Source organism: Neofelis nebulosa, chromosome 16 (assembly GCF_028018385.1).
Source record: "Neofelis nebulosa isolate mNeoNeb1 chromosome 16, mNeoNeb1.pri, whole genome shotgun sequence".
Lineage (NCBI taxonomy): Eukaryota > Metazoa > Chordata > Mammalia > Carnivora > Felidae > Neofelis > Neofelis nebulosa.
Window position 1 is genome coordinate 47,620,632 of NC_080797.1, and position 24,808 is coordinate 47,645,439.

Sequence of the window (24,808 nt, forward strand, 5' to 3'; positions counted from 1 at the left end):
GTGCATGTGCCCCTTTGAATCAGTATTTTCATATCCTTTAGGTAAATACTTAGTAGTGCAATTGCTGGGTAATAGAGTAGTTTTATTTTTAACTTTTTGAGGAACCTCCATTCTGTTTTCCAGAGGGGCTGCACCAGTTTGGATTCCCACCAACAGTTTAAGAGGCTTCCCCTCGCCTCTTCCTCGCCAACATCTGTTGTTTCCTTTGTTGTTAATTTTAGCCATTCTGACAGATGTGAGGTGGTATCTCATCATGGCTTTGATTTGTATTTCCCTGATAAGTGATGTTGAGCATCTTTTCCTATGTCTGTTAGCCATCTGTATGTCTTCTTTGAAAAAATGTCTGTTCATGTCTTCTGCTCATTTCTTTTTTTTAAGTGTTTATTTTGAGAGAGAAAGAGAGAGAGAGAGTGGGGGGGGCAGTGAACGAGGGAAAGAGAGAATCCTAAGCAGGCTTCACACTGTCAGTGCAGAGATCAATGTGGGGCTCGATCCCACAAAATGTGAGGTCATGACCTGAGCTGAAATCAAGAGCCAGATGCCCAACCAACCAACCCACCCAGGTGCCCCACTTCTGCCCATCTCATAACTGGATAATTTGCTTTTTTGGGTGTTGAGTTTGATAAGTTATTGACAGATTTTTGGATACTAACCCTTTATCAGATGTTATTTGTAAATATCTTCTCCCATTCTTTAGGTTGCCTCTTAGTTTTGTTGATTGTTTGCTTCATTGTGCAGAAGCTTTTTATGCTGATGAAGTTTCAATAGTTCATTTTTGCTTTTGTTTCCCTTGCCTCCAGCAATGTGTCTAGTAAGAAGTTGCTATAGCTGAGGCTATAACAAAGAGGTTGCTGCTTATGTTTCCTCTAGGATTTTGATGGTTTCCATCTCACATTTAGGTCTTTCATCCTTTTTGAATTTATATTTGAGAATGGTATAAGAAAGTGGTCCAGGTTCATTCTTCTGCATGTTGCTGTCCAGTTTTTCAAACACCACTTGTTGAAGAGACTGTCTTTTTTCCATTGGATATTCTTTCCAGCTTTGTAAAAGATTAGCTGACCATATAATTGTGGGTCCATTTCTGGGTTTTCTATTTTGTTCCATTGATCTATGTGTCTGTGTTTGCCAATACCATACTGTTTTGATAACTAAAGCTTTGTAATATAGCTTGAAGTCCTGAATTGTGATGCCTCCAGCTTTGCTTTTCTTCTTCAAGATTGCTATTCAAGATTGCTTTTGTGGTTCCACACAAATTTTAAGATTGTTTGTTCTAGCTCTGTGAAGAACGCTGGTGGTATTTTGATAGGGATTGCATTAAATATGTAGATTGCTTTGGGTAGCATAGACATTTTAACAAAATTTTTTATTCCAACCCAGGAGCATGGAATGTTTTTCCATTTCTTTGTGTCATCTTCAATATCTTTCATAAGTGTTCTTTAGTTTTCGGGGTACAAATCTTCTAACTCTTTGGTTAGGTTTATTCCTAGGTATCTTATGGTTTTTGGTGTCATTGTAAATGAGATTGATTCCTTGATTTCTCTTTCTGCTGCTTTATTATTGGTGTACAGAAATGCAACAGATTTCTGTTGATTTTGTATCCTGTGACTTTGCTGAATTTGTGTATCAGTTCTGCAATTTTTTGGTGGAGTTTTTTTTTTGGTTTTCTACATAGAGTATCATGTTGTCTGCAAATAATGAAAGTTTGACTTACTCCTTGCTGATTTGGATGCCTTTTATTTCTTTTTGTTGTCTGATTGCTGAGGGTAGGAGAGAAGTGTCTCTTTTTTTAATGTTTGAGAGAGAGAGAGAGAGAGAGAGAGACAGAGTGTTCACACAAGAGGGGGAGGGGCAGAGAGAGAGAAAGAGAGAGGGAGACACAGAATCCAAAGCAGGTTCCAGGCTCCGAGCTGTCAGCACATATCCCAATGCATAGCTCCAATTCATGAACCATGAGATCATGACCTGAGCCGAAGTTGGAAGCTTAACTGACTAAACCACCCACGTGTCCTTCCTGAGCCTCTTTTTTTAAAAACACTAATTCCAAGACCAACCCTGCATGATGTAACCACTTCCCAAAGACCCCATCTAATAATACCGTCACCTTGGGGGTTAGGATTTCAACATATGAATTTTGGGAGAACACAAACATTGAGTCTATAGTAGGCAAGATTAGGAAGCTAGAAGCCACTGCCATTTGGCTGATGGACAAATGGAAGATGCTGTTTCTGGAGCTCAGAGACTGGTGTCATAGGCAAAAGTTGGAATATCAACAGACATGTTCCAGGGGAGCAAAGCTATCAAGGAGATGCAGTAGACATTAGAACTGAAATAGGCAACAGGGAATAAATATCCTGGTTTTTCACCTTCTTCCTACCTTCCAATTTCCTGCCAATACCTCCCACTGATCAAATTTCAGCTGGAAGTCGAATGTCAAGAAACCTGGTGAATACAGCCTGAAAGGTTCAGCCTCCCTACAATACAGACCGAAGAAGGGAGAAGGAATGGATATAAAAGCAAAAAGGACAGGGACTAACAAATTAATCAGTTCTTTTTAACTTTTTTTTAATGTTTATTTTTGAGAGAAGAGCATGGGGGAGGGGCAGAGAGCGAGCGAGAGAGACAGAGAGAGAGAGAGAGAGAATCCAAAGCGTGCTCTGTACTGAGAGCCTGATGTTGGGCTTGAACTCATGAACCATGAGATCATGACGCTTAACCAACCAAGCCAACCAGATGACCCCAATTCTTTTTAACTTTTAAAATCAATTTTATTGAGGTATAATTTACTTATAATGCCTTTATATAAAATGTACACTTTAATAATTTTTTTAAGTTTATTTTTAAAATTTATTTTTATTTTTGGGGTGTTTGGGTGGTCCAGTTGGTTGAGCATACAGCTCTTGATTTCAGCTCAGGTCATGATCTCACAATTCATAGGTTCAAGCCCTGCATTGGGTTCTGGGCTGACAACGCAGAGTCTGCTTGGGATTCTCTGTTTCCCTTTCTCTCTCTGCCCCTCCCCTGCTCACACACACTCTCTCTCTTGAAAATAATGAAATAAATAAAATAAAAATAAATAAATAAAACATTAAAACATTTTTGTTTTTATTTTTTAAGTTTACTTATTTTGAGAGAGAGAAATAGAGAGCAAGCAAGCAGGGGAGGAACAGAGAGAGAGAGAGGGAGAGAGAGAATCCTAAGCAGGATCTGTGCTGTTAGCGCAGACACTGGGCTCCATCTCATGAACTGAGAGATCCTGACCTGAGCCAAGATCAAGAGTCAGGAGCTTAACTAACTAAGCCACCCAAGTGGCTTTAATAATTTTTGACAAAATGAATATACATATGTGACCACCCAGTTAAGATATAGAACATTTTAATCCCCTATTCCCTCCAAGTTCCTTTTCACTCCTTTGCCATGAATCTCCCATCCACCTTAGTTCCTGGCAACCACTATAGATTAGTTTGGCCTGTCCTGTCATTATAGATTTTTTGCCTCTTCTAGAATTTCATGGAAATGGAATCATATAGTATGTCTTCTTTTGTGCCTAGATTTTTTTTTCACTCAGCATGTTTTTGAGATTCATCTATGTTGTGTTTATCAGCTTCTTTTTACTGCTAAGTAGTAGCCTATTGCATGAATATACCACAATTTGTTTATCCATTCACCTATTGATGGACATCTGGGTTATTTCCAAATTTGAGCTATTATGAATAAAACTATTGTGAACATTTATGTACAAGGTTTTTTGTGGTGTGTATATGTGTTTGGTGGGCATGTTTTCATTTCTTGTGGATAAATATCTGGGAGAGGAATTGCTGGGTCATATAATAAAAAATTGCCAAACTCAACAATTCTTTTTAATTTTATAGATATGATCATTACTGTGAATGTCCATGAAAGGACATTGTGCATTTCCTCCAAAGAGCTAAGGTTAGAGGGAGGGCAATTCTTATGAGAAAAAAAAAAAAAACCCTCAGAGAATTTAAATACCCTTGATATATATGCTTCCATAGCTCAATATTTTTAAAGATATAGTAAGAAAGGGATTGGGGAAGTGTAGAAGAGGAACTGAAAAGGAAAGTAAAGCAATGCAAAATAATGACTAAAAAGACTTCTTGACAATGGTAAAGTCATCCTACACAGCTGCTCTGAGATCCCAGCACTGCTGTCAGCAACCTTCTGTCAAAGCTGCTTTGTCCAATGAATGCAATAGGAACCATATTTGTGAAAGAATATCTTTATTAATATAAGCAAATACACCTTCATTTATAGTAATAAAGAGGTGTGGGCTTTTTCCTTTACTCTTAGTGGTAATGTTTCCCCAACATATAACACTTCCCTTTGATATGTGAGGTGAGTCATAAGTTAATGTCACAAATAAATGTCATCTAGATGAGGGAGGCAACTACATTACAAAGTAGGAAGGTGTAGCTTGATATGAATTGTTACAGTTGACAGCTATGTACTCTTGAACTAAATGACATCATGTCAAATTCCGAGATATTAAACAGTAGTTGGAATGTAAAGTTGTGGACATTTAGGTTTGCAGCCTTAAAAGTTTTGTCAATCTTTTCCAGACATTCTGAAAAGGAAATGAACAGGTGGATTGAAAACAAAGACAAATGAGGAGTTTAAAGGCTGTCTTGGCATTTCATAGGAAAGTTGTCTATGCTGGTGATATCTTAAACAAAACACATATAAATACATTTACCTTGTCTGGAAACAGACTTATTTATTGGGTCTTTCCATTTACTTTTGAGACAAAAATAAATAGTTATAGAGGACTCATGTGCATTACCCACTGTACACTTTCTATCATGTATTATTTAATCTCAAACCAGCAGAAAGAATGGATGTCTATTTTACTATGATGCTATATTACATGATGCTATATTACATGATGCTATTACATGATGCCCGTACATTAGTGAGCACAACCCACTTAATCTTAAAATAACAGTATCAGGTCAGGGATTTAGAATACAGTATTATATGAAAACAGTTGGCAGGGAGACTCCTTCTTCTGCCATTAGTAACTGACTAGAAATGGTATTTCAGACCCAGTTTCAGTTACGGGGTAGATAATTTGTGAACATGTTTTTCAAAGTAGAGAAAGAATCACTGTGTTTTTGCTGAATTATATGTTGCCATGGACATGGCAGTATGCAGTAATGATGCTATCATCTATACAGCTGTATAACACAGCTTCTCCCTCCCTCACCCCCCTCAGTAAGGCTTGAAAATAATAGGTTTGTGTGTAGTTTGGTAAGAAAATTAGGATCATTTGAAGTCGTTTCAGTTTCAATCTAAGAAAGAAAGAGGCTCCAGGGATGGGGAAGAAGAGCAAAGACAATGTACAAAAAGTACATATTATGTAATAAAGTGTAATATGTATTATGCAGAGACTACAGAGGGGTTTCTTGGTATGCTGGAAAACTAATGGCTTTGCAGCAAAAAGACCTGGATTTTAGTCCTTGTTGTATCACTTGTGCGTGACCTTGACCAAAGTCACCATGTCTTTATGGCTTAATTTTCTCATCTGTAAAATGGAACTATAATGATAATGCTATCTTCTACCTTAGGTGCTATTGTAAGGATTAAAGGGATGAAAACGTGTAAACTATAAAGTCCTATAAAAATAAGGCTTTATAGACATATTGCAGTGTTGAATCTTCAGAAGCAAGGAAGAGTAAAGGAAAAGGTTCTAGAAGGCTTCGGAAGCTGACAAACTGGGTTCTAATTACAATGCCATGGCTGGTAGTTGTGACACCTTGAAGCAAGTAAAGTACCTTATCTTGGTTCCTGTTTTTGAGAAATGAGGATAACACCACTTTCTTCATAGAATCAAGTGAGAGAATATCTGCAAAGCAACCTATCACTTGGTAGGTGTTTGATAACCCCCTCCCCCAATGTCATCAACAACAAAAGGTGTTAACACTGTAGTATCTTTCAACAGATACCTACGCCAAGGCAAGGCCGGGACAGATAAAAAAAACCTGAGGTAAATCTAATCCAAGTAGTAACCAACAGCTAGACTTGGAGATGTCTTAGTTCACTCTCATCCTCTTGAGGCTAGGGTATCCGTACAATAAAGACAGGCAGAGTTGGAGAGCGGTCGATTCGAGTGTCCTTTGGACTCCGCGGGCTCGACGGGAGGGACCCTGAAATTCTTAATTAGAGCCGGTTGCCATGGCGACAGTCTCTAGGCAGCGTGGGCTGAGCTCTCGGGAGGGCTGGAGGGTGGGCTGCCGCTGGACCCCGAGCGCGCGCCCGTCACCAACTTTCCCTACAGACCCGGGAGGGGGCAGCGCGCTCCGCCCCCGCCCCCGGGCCGCGCACGTCCGCGCTCGGCGGCGCGCACGCCTGCGGGAGCCCTCTCCAGGCAACCTAGTGCTGATCGCTCGTGCCGGTGTGGACGTTAACAGCCTTTGCGGGAGCCTGAGGCTCGAGAGCAGCCCCCTCCCCTTCCTGGACTCCCCCCCCTCCCCCCACTTTCCCGGTCGGCCCCGGGGCATGAGTAGCGATGGCCGGCTGCAGCCCTGAGGAGAAAACTTACCGGCGCTTCCTGGAGCTATTCCTGGGCGAGTTTCGCGGACCTTGCGGCGGCGGCGAGCCTGAACCGGAACCCGAACCCGAGTTGGAGCCCGAGCCCGAACTGGTAGTGGCTGAAGCGGCCGAGGCTTCGGTCGAGGACCCCGGGGAGGAGGCGGCCGCCGTAGCCGCGACGGAGGAGGGGGAGCAAGAGCACCAGCAAGACCCCGAGCCCGAAGAGGAGGCGGTGGAGGAAGAGGCGGCGGCGGCAGCAGAGGGCGAGGAAGAGGAGGCGGCGGCAGCCCGGGGGCAGTCGGCCGTGCCACCGCCGCCGCCGCAGCCCCAGCTGCCGCCTCTGCCCCCGCTCCCGCGGCCGCTGTCGGAGCGCATCACCCGTGAGGAGGTGGAGGGCGAGAGCCTGGACCTCTGCCTGCAGCAGCTCTACAAATAGTTAAGTAGCGGGGCTTGGCTGGGGGTGGGCCCGCTGTCTCCGCCGCATCGGCCTCGACGCGGCTCTCTCGGCCCCTCAACTGCTCTCCTTTCCTCTCTTCACCCCCACTCCCGCGCCTCGCGCCGTTGGAATCGCCCCAGCTGCTCCGACTCGGGCGGTCTCTGCGAGCTGCCCACGCCCGCCTCGGCCTCCGCGCCTCCTGCCTGACCGGGGAGCCGCCCCCGGCGCCCTCCCGCCGGCCTCGGCCCCTTCTTCCCGCTGCACCTCGGCTGCCCACTTCTTGTTCCACTTCACAAGCCCCCTTTTCCTTCATGCTTCGGAAGGTCCTTTCTTCCCGTCTTATGAGCTCCCTCTTCTTCCCGGCTCCCTTCCTCTTCTTGGGAGGTTTCCTCCCACCCGGGTCTGTCTTTTCCCAGTCTGAGTCCCTTGTTGTTTGGCGGCGGAGAGACGCGACTCTTTTCTAGGCTGAGCTGCGAGGTGCCTTCTGCGTAACCGCAAAAACAGTGATAATACCGGCCTTACAGCCACAGGAGAGACTGGGGTTGATTTTCCTTCAGGCGCTCAGCGTTGAAAGTGAAGCGGTGTTTAGATGGGCTTAATCCGCGGAAGCCGAGTGTTTTAAAGATTTTTGATAACTTGTAATTGAGGGAGGTGGGAAGGAATTGAGAGGGAAGGGTAAGCACATTTTACCAGCGAATCTTCAGGTGAAAGACACAGTCATAATTCGTTAAAGTGGAAAAGTCAGGCTGGTTTGATAACATTGCAATTACGTGCAGTATTTTCAGTCCATTAAGTAAGTAGATGGGGTAGGGGAGAGAAAGCAGATGGCTTAGCTACACAGATGAAAGTCTAAAATAGAAAGGTCGAGGCTTTGCCTTTCATCCCAGTTCTGGTTTTTGTGGGCTTGAAATAGAAACGGTTTACAATTGCGTTTCTTTCTAAATGGAATTGTTCTGAAATAATGACAGAGGAGAATACTGACAAATCTCTGAAAACATTGGTAAACCTGAGAGTGTCTTGGCATTCTGCTGATAGTTGTGATGAAAGGTGTTATTCTGGCTCCCTAAAAGTTTACTGCTGCAAGATTCACTGCAATTAAATTCAAACTCACTTCTTGGATTTTCTCAAAAGCCTGACTTGAAAGAAGGGCCTGGAAAGTAAATGTCAGGTCTTCATCCAATCTAACAGACATCTGACCAAATCATTCTTCCTGTTAAAGCAGAAGTTTATCAATAGGGGAAAAGCATTTAACGTATGTGCTGTAGAAGTGGACTGTGTTGATGTCCTACACTTTATAAGCTATTTAAAATTTAATTTTAAAATACTATCCGGTTACCAAAGTAATAATGCTTTCTGGGAAATGTAAAAAATAAAATGGCGTGTAATACCACCACCAAGGATAAACAGTATTAACGTTTTAGAGTATTTCTTCCTAGTGTTTGAAAACTGTCATAGGAAAGGGCTTATGAAATGTCATTTTCAAACACTAAATAGACACTTGAAACTTCCTGCTTAAAATAAAATGGAAATGTTTACCAAAGTGGAGGAATTTATCTCAGCATCAGACTAATTTTATTTTGACAGCTCTTATTACCTTTACAAATGCAGTGACAGAATTAAAGAAACACAAACAGTAGAGAAGGTTCATTAAAAAGAGAGTCATTAATTTAGAACAACCATGAACATTTACCATTCAAGAAGATTTTGAAAAACTGAAATCTATATAAAGATGCTAAGTAAGATGGTAAGTAGATGTGTTTTTCCATATGGAAAGGAAGCAAGATTAATTTCAACATATATAAAACTAGAAAAAGTATTCAAATGCTAAAATGACCATTTGAGAACAGAAGTTTGGATTTGAAGTAACTAGCAAAGTTAGAAAATATTATTTCACCTTAAGTTAAAGATTTCATGATTTTTACTGTGTTTTGTGCAAAAGCTATTAACCTATTTTTACTCGGATATAAAATGGCTGGCTTGTTTATGTAAAGTATCTTCAAACTCCTTAACAGATTAAAAAAAGCAAAAAAATCTTCACGGTTTAAAAAACATACTTTTAAGTTAACACTTTTAATTTTTTTTTTAATAAAAGAAAATCATATCAGTCACCAGAGTCAATACTGGAAGACACAGTAGAGGTAGATCATGTTTCTGTCTAAGCACTTTATTTTACAGTTGAGAAAAGTGGATCTGAACTAACAAATTATGTACAAATAGTTCTGACTTTTCTCAACATAAACTCTGAACTGCACAACTCTGCTTTACATATTTGAAATGATGGGTCCTCAAGTTTCCTAGGAAATATTTTGAAATGATTCTGATTAGAAATATGTTGAGAGGCGCCTGGGTGGCTCAGTTGGTTAAGCGTCCACCTTTAGGTCATGGTCTCCCAGTTGGTGAGATGGGGTCCGGAATTGGGCTCTGGGCTGACAATGCACAGCCTGCTTGGGATTCTCTCCCTCTTTCCCTCTCTCTTTTCAACGTTTTTTTTTTTTTTTTTTTTTTTTTTTATTTATTTTTGGGACAGAGAGAGACAGAGCATGAACGGGGGAGGGGCAGAGAGAGAGGGAGACACAGAATCGGAAACAGGCTCCAGGCTCCGAGCCATCAGCCCAGAGCCTGACGCGGGGCTCGAACTCACGGACCGCGAGATCGTGACCTGGCTGAAGTCGGACGCTTAACCGACTGCGCCACCCAGGCGCCCCGTCCCTCTCTCTTTAAAATAAATAAATAAACTTAAAAAAGAAAGAAAGAAATAAAAAGATGTTGAAATTGCTTACTTGGGGAAAGTTATTATTTTTTTTTCCAAAATATTTTCTCAACCACCCACTCCTTATTTTGGGAATTCTTAATATGCTTTAAAAACTCTGTCATACTGGTCAAATGGTGCTAAAATTCTTAAATAGAGCTACCTGAACTATATATTCACCAATTTGATAGTTGGGACTAGTGTAAGAAGAAAATCACACTGCATTTAATACCAGTTGTTTTTGTTTTTTGTTTTTTAACGTTTATTCATTTTTGAGAGACAGAGAGAACGGAGTGTGAGCTGGGGAGGGGCGGAGAGAGAAGGAGACAATCCAAAGCAGGCTCTGAGCTGTCAGCACAGAGCTGGATGCGGGGCTCAAACTCACTGACTGTGAGATCATGACCTGAGCTGAAGTCCGACGCCCAACCGACTGAGCCACCTAGGTGCCCCTTTAATACCAGTTTTATAAGTCTGTAGTGTGTGTTTTCTGTCAGGATTTTATAACTATACAATATGTAGCTGCTAAACAGACTAAGCTTCTCTGAAGAAAAGAAGTAAAGGTGCTTATCTTCTCATTACTATTTTATGTATAGACTGGTTGAAAGTAAAAAAAAAAAAAAACAAACATAATGAATGTTTTTCTCAATATTTTGCTTCTCAAGAATTTTAGAATAGGAACAGCAGATATAGTTAAACATTCTTCATTTTGATAAAGTCAGGACTACCTTGAGATAAGCACTTATTTAGGTAAGTAAAGGATCAATGTTTAAATAAACAAAATATAGTTATAATTAGCAACTTAAAAGTTTTTCAAAGTAGTATTTGGGATGAAGTTTTTGCTTTCAAAATGGGAAATATATATTTAGATATCCTCTACTAGATAAAAACAACATGTAACATTTTGAAAGAATAAGAACAACAATTTGAAAATAGCAAAAGTCTCCTTGGATGGGAAAGACCTCTGTTGTGGGCTATTAAATACCTTTTTAAGGACCATTTAAACATTTTTTCCAGTTTATTAAACTTTAAGAATCAATAATAAAAGCATGCGATATTTTAGAACTTTTACTGAGTTGATCTATTGTCATAAAAAATTCCAGTGATTTAGAACCTTTTTCTAATGACAATATTAGGGTTTCTGAGGTTAATGAGGGACTTGCTTTGAAAAGGTGGAAATGAGGATTATAGCTTTGAAATAGTTGGCAAATAAATAAATAAAAAGTTTACAACTGATCTTAGAGCAGATGTGAATATGAGGCTACATGTATAGGTTACATGGGTCAATACTGTGTATTTGTCTACACTATACCGGGGATGAATCTATTTGTTTTCATCCAGAAGAAGCACATGCTCTGAAGTCTTTACTAGAGGTATATGTCATTACATTTTTAGAGCAGTTGTTTCCTTATTTTTTATTTATTTTTATTTATTTTTTTAATTTTTTTTTAACACTTTATTTATTTTTGAGACAGAGAGAGACAGCATGAACGGGGGAGGGTCAGAGAGAGAGGGAGACACAGAATCCGAAGCAGGCTCCAGGCTCTGAGCTGGCAGCACAGAGCCCGACGTGGGGCTCGAACTCATGGACCGTGAGATCATGACCTGAGCCAATGTCGGCCGCTTAACCGACTGAGCCACCCAGGTGCCCCTAGAGCAGTTGTTTCCTCAGTTACTCATTGGAGTTCTTGATGGGGAAACATATTCCAGCACCCTGGCAAAGTTAAGCAGTTCCATATAGTAATGAGAGGTGCGAGGGCACTTTTAAAATAGCTTTGAAAAGAAAATCTTTGGTTATAGACACTAGTAATTCAGTTATATTGAATTATGTGAAACATTTAATAAGTTTCAGATAGTTCAGAAATTACTAAACTTTGTCTCACTTTTACATATATAAATAAAAAATAACCGCATGCAAGTTTTATAGTATCATTCATTTAAAACTACACCTTTTTTCTTATTAGTAAGTAATAAGTAGGGGTGCTTGGGGTGGCTCAGTTGGTTAAGCGTCTGACTCTTGATGTCTCTTCAGGTTGTGATCCCATGGTTGTGGGATTGAGCCCTGTGTTAGGCTCTGTGCTGACATCGCGGAGCCTGCTTGGGAATCTCTTCTCTGCTCTCTGCCTCTCCGTTACTCATTTGTGCTCTCTCTGGCTCAAAATAAGTAAATGAACATAAAAAAAAAAAGAAGTAATAAATGTTCACTATAAGAAGCAGAGAAAATTCACATTAGCAAGAAGAAGAAGAAAGATATCAAGCATTCATTGTTAACCATAGTTTTCAAGTTTTATTCCTGCCTCTCAGGCTGCTGCTTTTCTGTGAGCTTTTAGTACTCTGCCTATCCCTTGAATATTGATGTTTGGTCCTTAGCCTTTTCAACTCTGATGTCTTACTTGTTTGTAGTTGATACCAATTTCTCCCATGGCTTTGGTTATTTGATTCCCAACTCTGTTTCCATCTCTGCTTGGAAACAGCCCTACCTAGATATCCAAAAGGCTTCTCAAACTGTTCAGAACCTAATTCAATCTTCCAACTCCCTCTGTCTCCCTCAAAACAAACAAAACTAAAATCTGATTCTCTTTCTGGTGGGTCCATTTCTGATTTCTCTTTTTCTCACCCTTTACATTCAATAAATTTTGCCTTGTAAACATCTCATAGATATGTCCCACTCCATTCCCATTGTCATTGTCATCTTTTGCCAATCTTACTCTTCTCCAGTATATTCTCCCCAGTATAAGTGATTCCTCTAGAATCTAGATTATGTAGATTGTCTAATTGTCACCTACTGCTTAAACATTTTTATTCTTTTCTCAGCTAGCCAGACTGTGCAGTTAAAGGCACAGTACTCCAGACCACTAAGTCTGCCCAAGACTTCTGACCCCAGCTGCAAGGAGTTAGGGTTCAACTACAGAGTTAGATGGAAGAGACCACACAAGACCACCCTCACTTCTGACGTCAACTGTAAGTTTAGGGATTTCTTAAAACCACCCCTAGATTTGGTCACCTACTGGAAAGACTCACAGAACTCCCTGAAGGCTATTGTACTAATGGATATTGTTCCTTATAGAGAAAAGTTACAAATTACAACCAGCCAGGGGCACCTGGCTGGCTTAGTCGGTGGAGCATTCAACTTTTGATCTCGGGATTGTAAATTTCAGCCCCATGGTTGGGTGTAGAGATTGCTTAAAAATCTTTAAACAAAAAGCAAGGGGGTGCCTAGGCGGCTTAGTGGTTAAGCATCTGGCTCTTTTTAAAAAATGTTTGTTTATTTTTGAGAGAGAGAGAAAGACAGAGCCCGAGCAAGAGAGGGGCAGAGAGTGAGGGAGACACGGAATCCAAAGCAGGCTCCAGGTTCCAAGCTGTCAGCACTGAACCCAGGCAGGGCTCGAATTCACAAACTGTGAGATCATGACCTGGGTCCAAGTCAGACACTTAACCAGCTGAGCCATCCAGGCACCTCAAGCACCTGACTCTTGATTTCAGCTCAGGTCATGATCTCCTGGTTCGTGAGTTGAAGCCCTGCACCCAACTCTGCTGATGGTGTGGAGCCTGTTTGGAATTCTCCCCCTCTCTCCCTCTCTCTTTGACCCTCCCTCCTTCCCTGCCTCTCTCTCTCTCTCTCTCTCAAAAAAAAAAAAAAAAAAAAAAAAAAAACAAACAACCCAGAAAACAAATTAGGACCAGCCAACAGAAGACATGCATGGACACAATCTAGGAGAGTTTCAAATGTGAAACTTCTATTGTCTTCAGGGATGTGCTCCCCTCTCCAGGATTGATGTGGATAATAACACCTAGAGTATTCCAGCCCAAGAAGCTCACTCGAGCTTCAGCGTCCAGAGGTTTTTTGTTTTGTTTCATTTTTAAATTTTATTTAAGTAAATTCTGTACCCAGCGTGGGACTTCAATTCATGACCCCAAGTTCAACAGTCGCACATTCTAAAAAAAACAAAAACGAAAACAAAAAACAACCTTCTTCCAACTGAGCCAGCCAGGGGCCCCGGTGTCCAGAGTTTTTATTGAGATTGATTGGTTGAACTGGAGGTCAGGCTGATACCATGTGGTCCCAGGGGCCCATCGTAAATAATGAAGGCACTCCCATTACTCCAGAAATTCCAAAGTTTAGAGGTTACCTCCTGGGAGCCACAGACAAAGGCCAGACCTCTCTCTGGGCAAAGCCAAATTCTTTACTGTATACCTTCATTACTTATCTCTCCATTGCTCTTCAGGTAAAATTCAAAGAAGGCCTTATAATCTTATTCCATCAGCCTCATTTCTGAATCACTGTCTGCTGACTCCATCCCACCTCTACAGCTCTAGAAACTACGGCTATTTTAGACTACTAATATATTTGTTTGAACATGCCGTGTTTGGTCTTACCTCTGCACTTTTGCATATAACACAGTATTCCTTCTACCTAGAATACTATGCACCCCTACTACCACCCTTCCCAGTCCAATCTCTTACCCATTCTTTAGGTCTCCATTTAACAAACAGCTTATTCACCATCCCCACACTCATGAGTTAAGTGTCTCTTCCATGTGCCCCTCTAGAATACCCAGTGCCTTTTCCTGTTGTAGCACTTGTTTGATTCATTATTTTGTTTGTCAACAAATATGTGTTTTTTACTAGAGCAGTGGTTTTCAAAGTGAGGTGTACCCAAAACAATCCATTAGGGCAAAAGAAGAAAATACTGAAATCTATTTACTTGTATACAAAATGCAAGTGTAAGTACTGTTAATACTTGATGTGTTGATTTAGATGGGCAGTTCCGTGTGACAACTGATTTTATGTCAAGCATGGTAAATGAGGTATACTGATGAAATGCAAGTTTCACAGGTTAGAAGATTCAACACTGGCACCCTCCCTCCCATTTTTCAGAATGTTATGAAGTATTGCAGTTTACCTACACTGATTAAATGGATTTATTATATTTCCTGGTTTTAACAAAATTAACCCTCACAAAATGGATGTTTGGGTTTAAAAATACCTGCAAAATAAAATAAAAATTCCTGCAAAGAAATCATGGGTTTAATATAATATTTGTAAGTGTAAGAAACAACAAAACTCTATTGCCTGTGCTTCTCCCATACTTAGTTACATAAGATTTTTTTAAAAAAGAGAATATCCTATCTGATTAGAAATCAACAAGAATGGATTTATTAAGTAGATTATGTGAAATAATGAAATACAGGTTATTCAAAGAAATACCCAAATATTACTTGTGAGGGGTGCCTGGCTAGCTCAGTTGGTAGAGTATGTGACTCTTAACTTGAGGGTCATGAGTTCAAGCCCCACATTGGGCATGCAGCCTACTTTAAAAAAAAAAAATTACCTGTGAGAGTTGTGTGCAAATGTGCATGTGTGTATGTATGTAATTTATAAATATCTGTATACATATACAGATATTCCATATGTATACAGATATACCATATGTATACATATATATTTACATACACATACATGGTAGGGGAGAGAGAGAGCAAAAAGTATACACACATTGGGGAGGAGGTTCGTGGTGCTCCAAATATTTTGGTAGGGTGTCTGAGCAAGTGTTTGGAGCCATTTGCATTAGATTTATTAGCTACATGTTTGCCATCATATCCCTAGGTTAATATTGAGAGGGACATGTACAACACACAATAAATATTTGCTGATCCAGTGAATGAGCTGAGATTTTTAAAAAAGATAGTTCTGGGTGCCTGGGTGGCTCAGTCGGTTGAGGGTCTGACTTCGACTCAGGTCATGATCTCACAGTTTGTGGGTTTGAGCCCTGTATTGGACTCTGCGCTGACAGCTCAGAGCCCGGAGCCTGCTTCAAATTCTGTTTCCTTCTCTCTCTGCCCTGTCCACCTGGCTCTCCGTCTCTCTCTCAAAAATAAACATTAAAAATAAAAATAAGTAAATTAAAAATAAAGATTTAAAAATTGTAGTTCTTACAATTTTAAACTGCTTTTTAAAAACCTAGTAAAAATAAAAAACTTATTAAATTTTGAACTTTTAAGTGTATGGAAAATAAAATAATGCACTCATCACCCACCCTTAGCAATGATCAATTTGTGGCCAATCTTGTTTCATCCTAACCTCACCCCACCTCCCATTATATCCTATGTAACTTTAAAATGAACACTCAGTAATTTAATCACAATTCTATTGGACTTTTAGGTGTTAACCAATTTTTGGTTACTCATACTTTGAGCAAACTTTTAATTTTCTTAGTGTGTAGTTCTATTGTTGGGACTGTGTTAAAACATATTTACATATTTAAGACTTTTCATTCACAGTTTTAAAATGTCCTCTAACAAGGTTTTATTAGTTTACCCTCTAGCAGATATATGTTTAAAAAGAATATTTTTGGGGGCACCTGGATGGCTCAGTTGGTTAAGTGGCCAACTTGGGCTCAGGTCATGATCTTGCGGTTTGTGAGTTCAAGCACTGCATCGGGCTCTGTGCTGACAGCTCAGAGCCTGGAGCCTGCTTCAGATTCTGTGTCTCCTCCTCTCTCTGCCCCTCCCATATTCATGCTCTGTCTCTCTCTGTCTTTCAATAATAAATAAATGTTAAAAAAAAATTAAAAAAAATAAAAAGATTTTTTTGTATTATGAAATATTTTAAATATTTACCAAATAGAATAATAAAGCAAATATCCATATACCCATTATTCAGTTTCAACAAATTATCATAATTAGGATCATTTTAAAGAAATGAAACATTTCATATGGAATTGAAGATTTTGTTTTCACTCTCTTCTCTAAACCCATTTCCTTTTTCTCAAAGGTAATCTGAGGATTCTTGTAATGTATCCTTCTGTATTTTTATATTTTTACTACATATGAATTTGTACGGTCTCAATATATGCTGGGCTTTTAATTTGTTTTTGTTTTTATAAATAGCTATGTTGAGACTTTAAAAAAGATTTGTGTTGATACATAGAGATCTAGGTTTTTGTTTTTTTTTCATTTTAGCTACTATATAGCATTCCATTGTCTGATTGTATTATGACTTATTTATCCAATCTATTGACAGACATTTGGGTTGTTTCTAATTTTTGCATATTATGCACTCTATTAGTTTAATAATAGCTACTGTAATGGGTAAATCCTAAAATCTCAAAAGCCTAACATAGTGTTAATTGCTTGCTCACAGAGTAACCCTCAATGGAGAAGAAAGGGCTGTGTTCTATAGAGTGATTAAGGGATTCAGGCTAATAGAGGGTATGTCACCTTCAACCTGTAGTTTCCAAGGTTGCTTTAGGCATCGACATCCATGCAGCAAGCAAGCATAAGAAGAGTAGAGAATGGTGTTGGAAGTTTTTAGGAGCAGTCTTTAGAAAGGACAAAGGACATATATTCTTCTCACTTTTCAGTGAATAGAATGCAAGTCATGTTGGCACCACCCATGGCCCACATTTCACAGCAAACAGAACCAAGAACAACTCTACACCATGGAAAAAAGAACACAGAACTTTGATGGAGAGCTGGCATTCTCTGCCCTTCAGATAATTCTACAGTTTGGTCATGTCTCCTTGTGCATGTGTTTATAGATTTCTTGGGTATATATCTAAAAGTGGGATTGTCAGATTGAAGTTACTTACACTTTTACTTTGTTAGACATTGCCAGATTACTTTGTCCAACTTCATTGTATAAGAGGTTTGGTTTGTCAGTGTTCTAATATTTGAACTGCTATGCCAGTCAGCTAGTATTTTTACATAGCTGTATGCCAGTAATGTCACTGAACTATAATGGGAAGAGAATACTTCTAGTTGGCTGGAATTTTGGAAGAGGACACTCACCTAGAAGTCTAGACCAGTGCTATCCAAAAGGAGTATAATTGAACCACATATATAATTGAAAATTTGGTAACCACATTTTAAAAATTGAAAGACAGGTGAATTTAGTTTTAATAATTTAGTTAACCAAATACAGTATATCCAAATATCATATATCAAAACATACCATTTAAACATGTAATCAATATTAAAATATTATTTTTAATTTTAATTTTAAAAATTATTTTAGAGACAGAGTGTGAGCAGGGGAGAGGGGTGCAGAGAGAGAGAGAGAGAGAGAGAGAGAGAGAGAGAGAGAATCTTAAGCAGGCTCCATGCTCAACATGGATCCCGAAGTGGAGCTTGATCCCATGACCCTGGGATCATGACCTGAATTGAAATCAAGAGTCAGACACTTAACTGACTGAGCCACCCAGGTGCCCAAAGACATTATAATTTTTTATACTGAGTTTTCAAAATCCTGTGTATCTTTTGCACTTATAGCACATCTGACTTTAGAATATCATACTTCAAATATTTAGGTATCATATCAGGCTAGTGACTGTATTGAATCACACGGGTTTCATTAAATAACAAAAACTTTAATTCTATAACACATATCTGACATTTAATTTCAAAGTCACATTTAAATGGGTTCTCCAGTCACCACCTACATCTTTATTCAGTTTTTGGAGGAATAGCAAGCTGAATTTATTTTTCTTAGATTTCTTTCTTTTTTTTTTTATTTTTTATTTTTTATTTTTTCAACGTTTTTTATTTATTTTTGGGACAGAGAGAGACAGAGCATGAACGGGGGAGGGGCAGAGAGAGAGGGAGACACAGAATCGGAAACAGGCTCCAGGCTCCGAGCCATTGGCCCAGAGCCTGACGCGGGGCTCGAACTCACGGACCGCGAGATCGTGACCTGGCTGAAGTCGGACGCTTAACCGACTGCGCCACCCAGGCGCCCCTAGATTTCTTTCTTGACAAGAGAATAATCTGATTTAGATTACTGAATTGTTAACTTCTCCTCACGGAGTATAGGGGGTGATAGTTTTCAGTTACTTTTCTGTTGTTGTGTAATGTGTTACCCAAACTTAGTGGCTTGAAACAATGCCTGTTGTTTTCTTACAGTTAAGTCCAGGAATGTTCCACTAGGTTCTCTGCTTAAGGTCTCAAGACCAAAGTGTTGGCCGACTGGACTTATCTGGAGGCTCAGGAGAAGGCTCCACTTCCCAAGCCTATTCCGGTTGTTAACAGAATCTAGATCCTCATGAAAGATCTGAGGTCCCTATTTCCTTGGTAATTGTCAGGTGGGAGCTGATTATCATTCCTAGAAGCCACCCACATTCCTTCTCACAGAGCCCTCTTCATTTTCAAACCACTAATGGCACATCAAAATACTTCTCATTCTTCAAATTTCTTTGGCTTCTCTTGCTGCCAGAGAAAGCTGTCTGCTTTTAAGAACTCATTTGATTAGATCAGATCCACTGAGATAATCTCCCTATTTTCAGATCAACTTGCTGTACAATATAACACAATCATAGGAGTGATATTTCATTAGTATCCACAGATTTTAGCGGTTAAGAGTGGGGCATCTTTGGGGGACCATTTTAGTAATTTTTCATACCACAGTAGAGAAGCAAGATGGCAGAGCATTTTAATTATTTTGTTTCAAAGTCTTTTTTTTTTTTTTTTTTAATTTTTTTTTTCAACGTTTTTTATTTATTTTTGGGACAGAGAGAGACAGAGCATGAACGGGGGAGGGGCAGAGAGAGAGGGAGACACAGAATCGGAAACAGGCTCCAGGCTCCGAGCCATCAGCCCAGAGCCCGACGCGGGGCTCGAACTCACGGACCGCGAGATCGTGACCTGGCTGAAGTCGGACGCTTAACCGACTGCGCCACCCAGGCGCCCCTGTTTCAAAGTCTTTTAATTCCACTTGTAAATGAAAGAAAAATAGTCTGCTCATTTCTTTTTGTCTTCATTTCCACCAGCTTGGTCCAAGTTTTCATCAATTCTTACTTAGCTTCCTGTAGCAGTACTCTATAAACTATTCTTCCACATTTGCCTCCCGTCCATTGGTTTTCCATTCAGCAGTTGTCTGACCTCATCTTGATCTGGCTCTGTGCTCAGTTATTATGTTTCAATCACAGTGGTCTTCCTTTAGTTCCCAGAATCTGCCCTGCTCTGTCAGGAGGGTCTCTGAGCTTTTGTTTTCTTTGCCCAAGCAGCTTTTCCCCTTCTTTCCAACTACCCAACTCAACCATTAGGTTTAAAGTATCTCTTTCTCATAGAGGTGTTTCCTTACCTGTGGTCTAAATTAAGTTTTGTTTTTGGTTTTCGTAGCATCCTTTTTTCTTTACATCCATTTATCACAATTTATATATATGCATGCATTAGTTGTTTAATGTGTCTTCTCCCGAATGCGGGCAAGAGATAAAGAATGTTTTGTTGTTCTTTGTGTATCCAGCATCTAGTACAAGTCCTGGCCCATAGTAGGCAGTTACTTGCTGAATAAATGAATGAATCGTCAACTTATTTTCTGTTTGATCTACCATGTTGTTTCCTTTCCAGATTTTTATAGGCCTATTCTCATTCTCTTCTTTCTCTTTTATTATTTTCTTCTGCGGCTCTCTGAATGGTAGAGGAGCTTGGTTTCCTATTGTATGTTATTTTTCGTATGTTAACATTTTCAACTAGCTATAGCAATGTTTACAGTTCTCATCTTTAGCACTCCACAGTTTTGCAAATGAACATTTTTGCAAAATGAACATTTTCAGTGGCTTAAAAGAGTTTTCATGTAAATTCTTTGAGAATATTGTGAACAATGAAAAGTTCGAATAATAATGATAATAATACTGTAGAGAGAGGAAGCTAGTTAAAAGAGCTAGTTAAAAGGGGCGCCTGGGTGGCTCAGTCAGTTAAGCTTCCAACTTCGGCTCCGGTCATGATCTCACGGTTCGTGGGTTCGAGCCCCGTATCGGGCTCTGTGTTGACAGCCGGGAGCCGGGAGCCGGGAGCCGGGAGCCGGGAGCCGGGAGCCGGGAGCCGGGAGCCTGCTTCAGATTCTGTCTCCCTCTCTCTCTGCCCCTCCCCCACTCGCGCTCTAATTCTTTGTGTGCGTTTTCACTTAAGGTTTTACCTTCTGGTGTAAAGGTCTGAGGAGGACCAGTCCATTACTTCTTGTTTTAGTTTTAAGTCATCAAGGAAAAAGAATCAAAGAACCAATCTGCTGGTTAGAAATATCAAACATAGTTTTTTTCCTGGTGACTTGATTCCATAATGATGTATACAATTCCCACAGAAACGTTATAGTTATTGTTTGGTATGAATTTGAAGTATTTGACCTACTTACCACAAGATAGAACCTCTCATCTTTGATCTTACATAGGAATTTCTTATTCACATTTCTCTACGCTGTGAATCTAAAAATAAAAACTAAAACAAAAAATTGCTTTTTAATTAGCCTGTTTTTTGATAATTATATTGTGCTACAGCTAATATTTACCTTTGCATTAAAAAAACAAGCAACAAAAAATAAAATGTAATGCCTTTAAGGTGATATGTATAGTGTTTGCAAAATTGTGTTTGAGGTATATGATACATAAAATTCTTTCTTAGGCCAAAACTCTAGAGGGCAGGAATCAGGTTGTAAACATGTTCTTATTGAACCTATAAGTTATCACATAAACATGAGAGGTGACCATCATTAAATCAGGCTGTCACTGATTTTGCAATAGAAATGACCTCTGAAGTTTTTAGATTTGATTTCTGGCAATTGTGAATATTTATTAGTTCTTAGAGCCTTCGTTTAAGGCAGCTTATAAATACAGTGTCATCTGTTACTTGGATTTGTCATATTCACAATCTACTTATATGCAATTAGAAGAATAAAAAATATCTTCAACTTTTCAAGGTCATGGAAAGTTAACTGCATTTAGAAACAATTTTCAGTCTTTTAAAACATAAATATGAATTTGCATTTAAATGCTCTTTGCCAGGATATTCTCTAATCTTGGATTGGTAAATATAAATATCTTTCTATAAGACTTAGTTAACAATGTAAACCTGCAGAGAATCGGCATTGTCTGCACCCGAAATAATAATTGTGGAACTAGTTGTAGTTATAAGTTGCTCCTGTTTCTTTTGTTGCTACTACATTTATTGAGAGCTTGTCCAAGGACTATTTTATTTGATATTAGGTTCTATTATTAACCCATTTTGCAGATGTGAAAGCCAAGTCACAGTTTAAAGAACTTTCTGAAGTGTTCACTATTAGTGGTTATCACTAGGAAATCAATCAGGGAGACTGACTTGAGAGCTTTGAAGTTTGTTTGATGATTTTTCATGGTGTGTTACAAACATACTTTTGTAGGGAAGAATCTCAGTGAAGATACAATTCAGTTGTTTGAATTTTGACCAATGTTTTTGCTTAATTCACTCTGCTTACCTCTTCTTGCCTTGATTACTTTAGTAGCCTCCCAGCCATTAGTCTCCTCCCTCTAATCTAGCCTTACTGGATTTTCTAACACAATTGAATTCTCTGTATTTCTCTAAAGATATCATGTTATTTCTTGCCTGTTTGCCTTTGTAGGTGCTGTTACTTCTTCATGGAACATCTACTTTCCCGGCTAACTATAACCTCTCTCTTTTTTTTTTTTCAACGTTTTTTATTTATTTTTGGGAGAGAGAGAGACAGAGCATGAACGGGGGAGGGGCAGAGAGAGAGGGAGACACAGAATCGGAAACAGGCTCCAGGCTCCGAGCCATCAGCCCAGAGCCTGACGCGGGGCTCGAACTCACGGACCGCGAGATCGTGACCTGGCTGAAGTCGGACGCTTAACCGACTGCGCCATCCAGGCGCTCCTATAACCTCTCTTTTGAGGGAGAGAGTGCAGTTGGATTTTCATTTCATCTTCTACCTTGAAAGTCCATCTTGCTAAGGTTTTACCGATAAGGAGCAGTCTAAAATGGTTGCACCTAATATTTTCCTAAACTCTTGCTTCTAATGAAAGAAAAGACTAACAATTAGTGCTGCTTATTAAAAATACAGCTTGGTGTATAGTTCATAACAGTGGCAAACAAACATGTAACTATTCCATTTTATACTTGACTAAACCTGCCTTTTTAGATCTTTTAATTTCAATATTGTTGAAGTAGCCAAAGGCACATATTTTCTATACAGTTTTAATGCCTAATGTAGTAGTCATCTACTCAATGTAGTAGTTATTTTGGGAAAGAAATCTTAAAAACATTTTTTTAAAATTAAGTAAGAAGAGAAATAGATTTTTTAAATGTTAATTTATTTTGAAAACGAGAGAGAGTGTGAATGGGGGAGGGATGGAAAAAGAAGAAGAGAGAAAATCCCAAGCAGGCTCCACACTGTTAGCATGGAGCCCAATGCAGGGCTCCATCTCATGAACTGTGAGATCATGACCTGAGCCAAAATCAAGAGTTGGATGCTCAACTGACTGAGCCACCCAGATGCCCCAAGAAGAGAAATAGTTTTGCTCAGTTTATAGTCTGTATTAATGTCATATATTCAGTACATAATCTTTTAGAAGCCAGTAAAATACATAGTAGTCATTAATAAACAGTGACTACAGAAAGCAATGACTGCTTGTATTCTAGAAGTGTCATGGATGAGTCCATATGCTATAACGTGGTTTTGGAATCATTATCATTGTAAAATCATTATTCTTTTGCATAATGCATTAAAAAAAAATGGCTCAAAGTAAAACTTGTCCTTCAGAGTCATTTTATATATTAAAATATCCAGTTTATATTCAACATATAATACCAAAGCAAAACTATCCTTGACTGTCAAGGAAAGGAGGAGAAAATAGAACAAGTGATATCATCTAGTGTAGTTCTGTAAAAATGTTTTGAAGTTAAAATATATCGAAGGTCAAATACAAAAGCATTTTCTCAAAATGAGGCCTTATACTCTTATTCAAACCAACTAATTAAACATTAAATGGAAAAAGTCTATTAAATATTACATTAATTAGTATATCTTTATACTCTTCCATAGGTTAAAATTACCAAACTGTGAAACTAAGGCTTCTCTTTTCCCTAAGGACTACAAAGGGAGATTTTAATTAAGCTTTGCTATATTAAGAATTTCCTTGGTTTTAAAAATCTACTTATTTTACTATAACTTTTCTAAGTGGTTATCTAAATAAAGATAGCCTTATGTAGGGCTTGGTAATTTTGTGGTTAATATATGCCAAAAAATAGGTATTTAGTTCCTGAGGCATATGTCACCAGCAATATTCAGGCAAGATATTGAATCATTTGGTATTTTGCAATATGTATAAGTAACAGTAAATTCTAAAAACAGTATGATTAAAGGCAGCATCCTTTTGTGAAACTGATATTAATGGAGTTTATTTTCTTTACTTGTTTTCCACCTCATTACAGAAAGGATTTCAAGTGGCAAATTAATTTTCCTATAATGGGAGTAATATTTATTTAGTCATCAAAAAACATTAAGTACGTACCATATGCCAAGCACTGTGCTATATGCTGCTTATACAGAAATAAAATATATATTCCTTTCCTCAAGAAGTGTGCAGTTTAGAGGAAAAATCAGACAAGTTAACCAGCAAGTACAGTACAATGTGAGTATAATAAAAATTATGAACTCTGTTATATATGAGGTGATATACTAAGCACATTATAGGCTATTGTTTTCTATTTTTTAATCAGGAAATTAATGTTTAGTAACATTAGGTAACTCCTCCCAGGTAACCTAGTAAATGGTAAATGGTATAATCAAAATTTAAACTCAGGTGTGTCTGACTCCAAAGTGTTTTCTTGCTGTGTACTGACTGAAAAGCGTTAAGGACACAGTGATGAAGAGGATTTTATGGGGACACTGAGGCAGGTGTGCTAATGTAGGACATTAGATTGTGGAAGGGGATGTTTACATTTTTAGAGTTTAGAAGATTAAATAGGAATTAGCCAAGAGGAGCAGGAAAAGCATTCCAACAGACAGACTACCATGTACAAAATCATGGAGATGAGAAAGCATATTCCATTTGGGACTTGTCTGGCTGACTCTTACTTCTCTGAATAAAGAAGGGTAAACCTCAAGAAAGACCAGAGAAATAACCCAGAAGTCATTCACTCATTCATTTGTTCAGGCAGTATCGGGCATCGTAGGTTTTGTATTCACACATCTCTGGGAAGATACTGGAATTTTTATTATTTTCTTTCCTTTTCCTTTCTTTTCTTTCTTTTTTTTTGATACTGGAATTTTTAAAATCACAAGTTGTTTAATGCCAGTAATGTTAAACAAAATGCCCC

At 38.9% G+C, this 24,808-nt stretch overlaps 1 protein-coding gene across 1 annotated transcript in view; it reads left to right on the forward strand.

Moving 5' to 3' along the window:
- Nucleotides 1-6,321: 6,321 nt before the first annotated feature.
- PPM1E (protein phosphatase, Mg2+/Mn2+ dependent 1E) overlaps nucleotides 6,322-24,808 on the forward strand; it is a 215,891-nt gene continuing 197,404 nt past the window's right edge. The window contains exon 1 of the mRNA XM_058703257.1: nucleotides 6,322-6,981. Within this exon, the coding sequence (XP_058559240.1) occupies nucleotides 6,524-6,981 (458 nt within the window). The 5' untranslated portion in view covers nucleotides 6,322-6,523. The remainder of the gene's footprint in view (nucleotides 6,982-24,808) is intronic.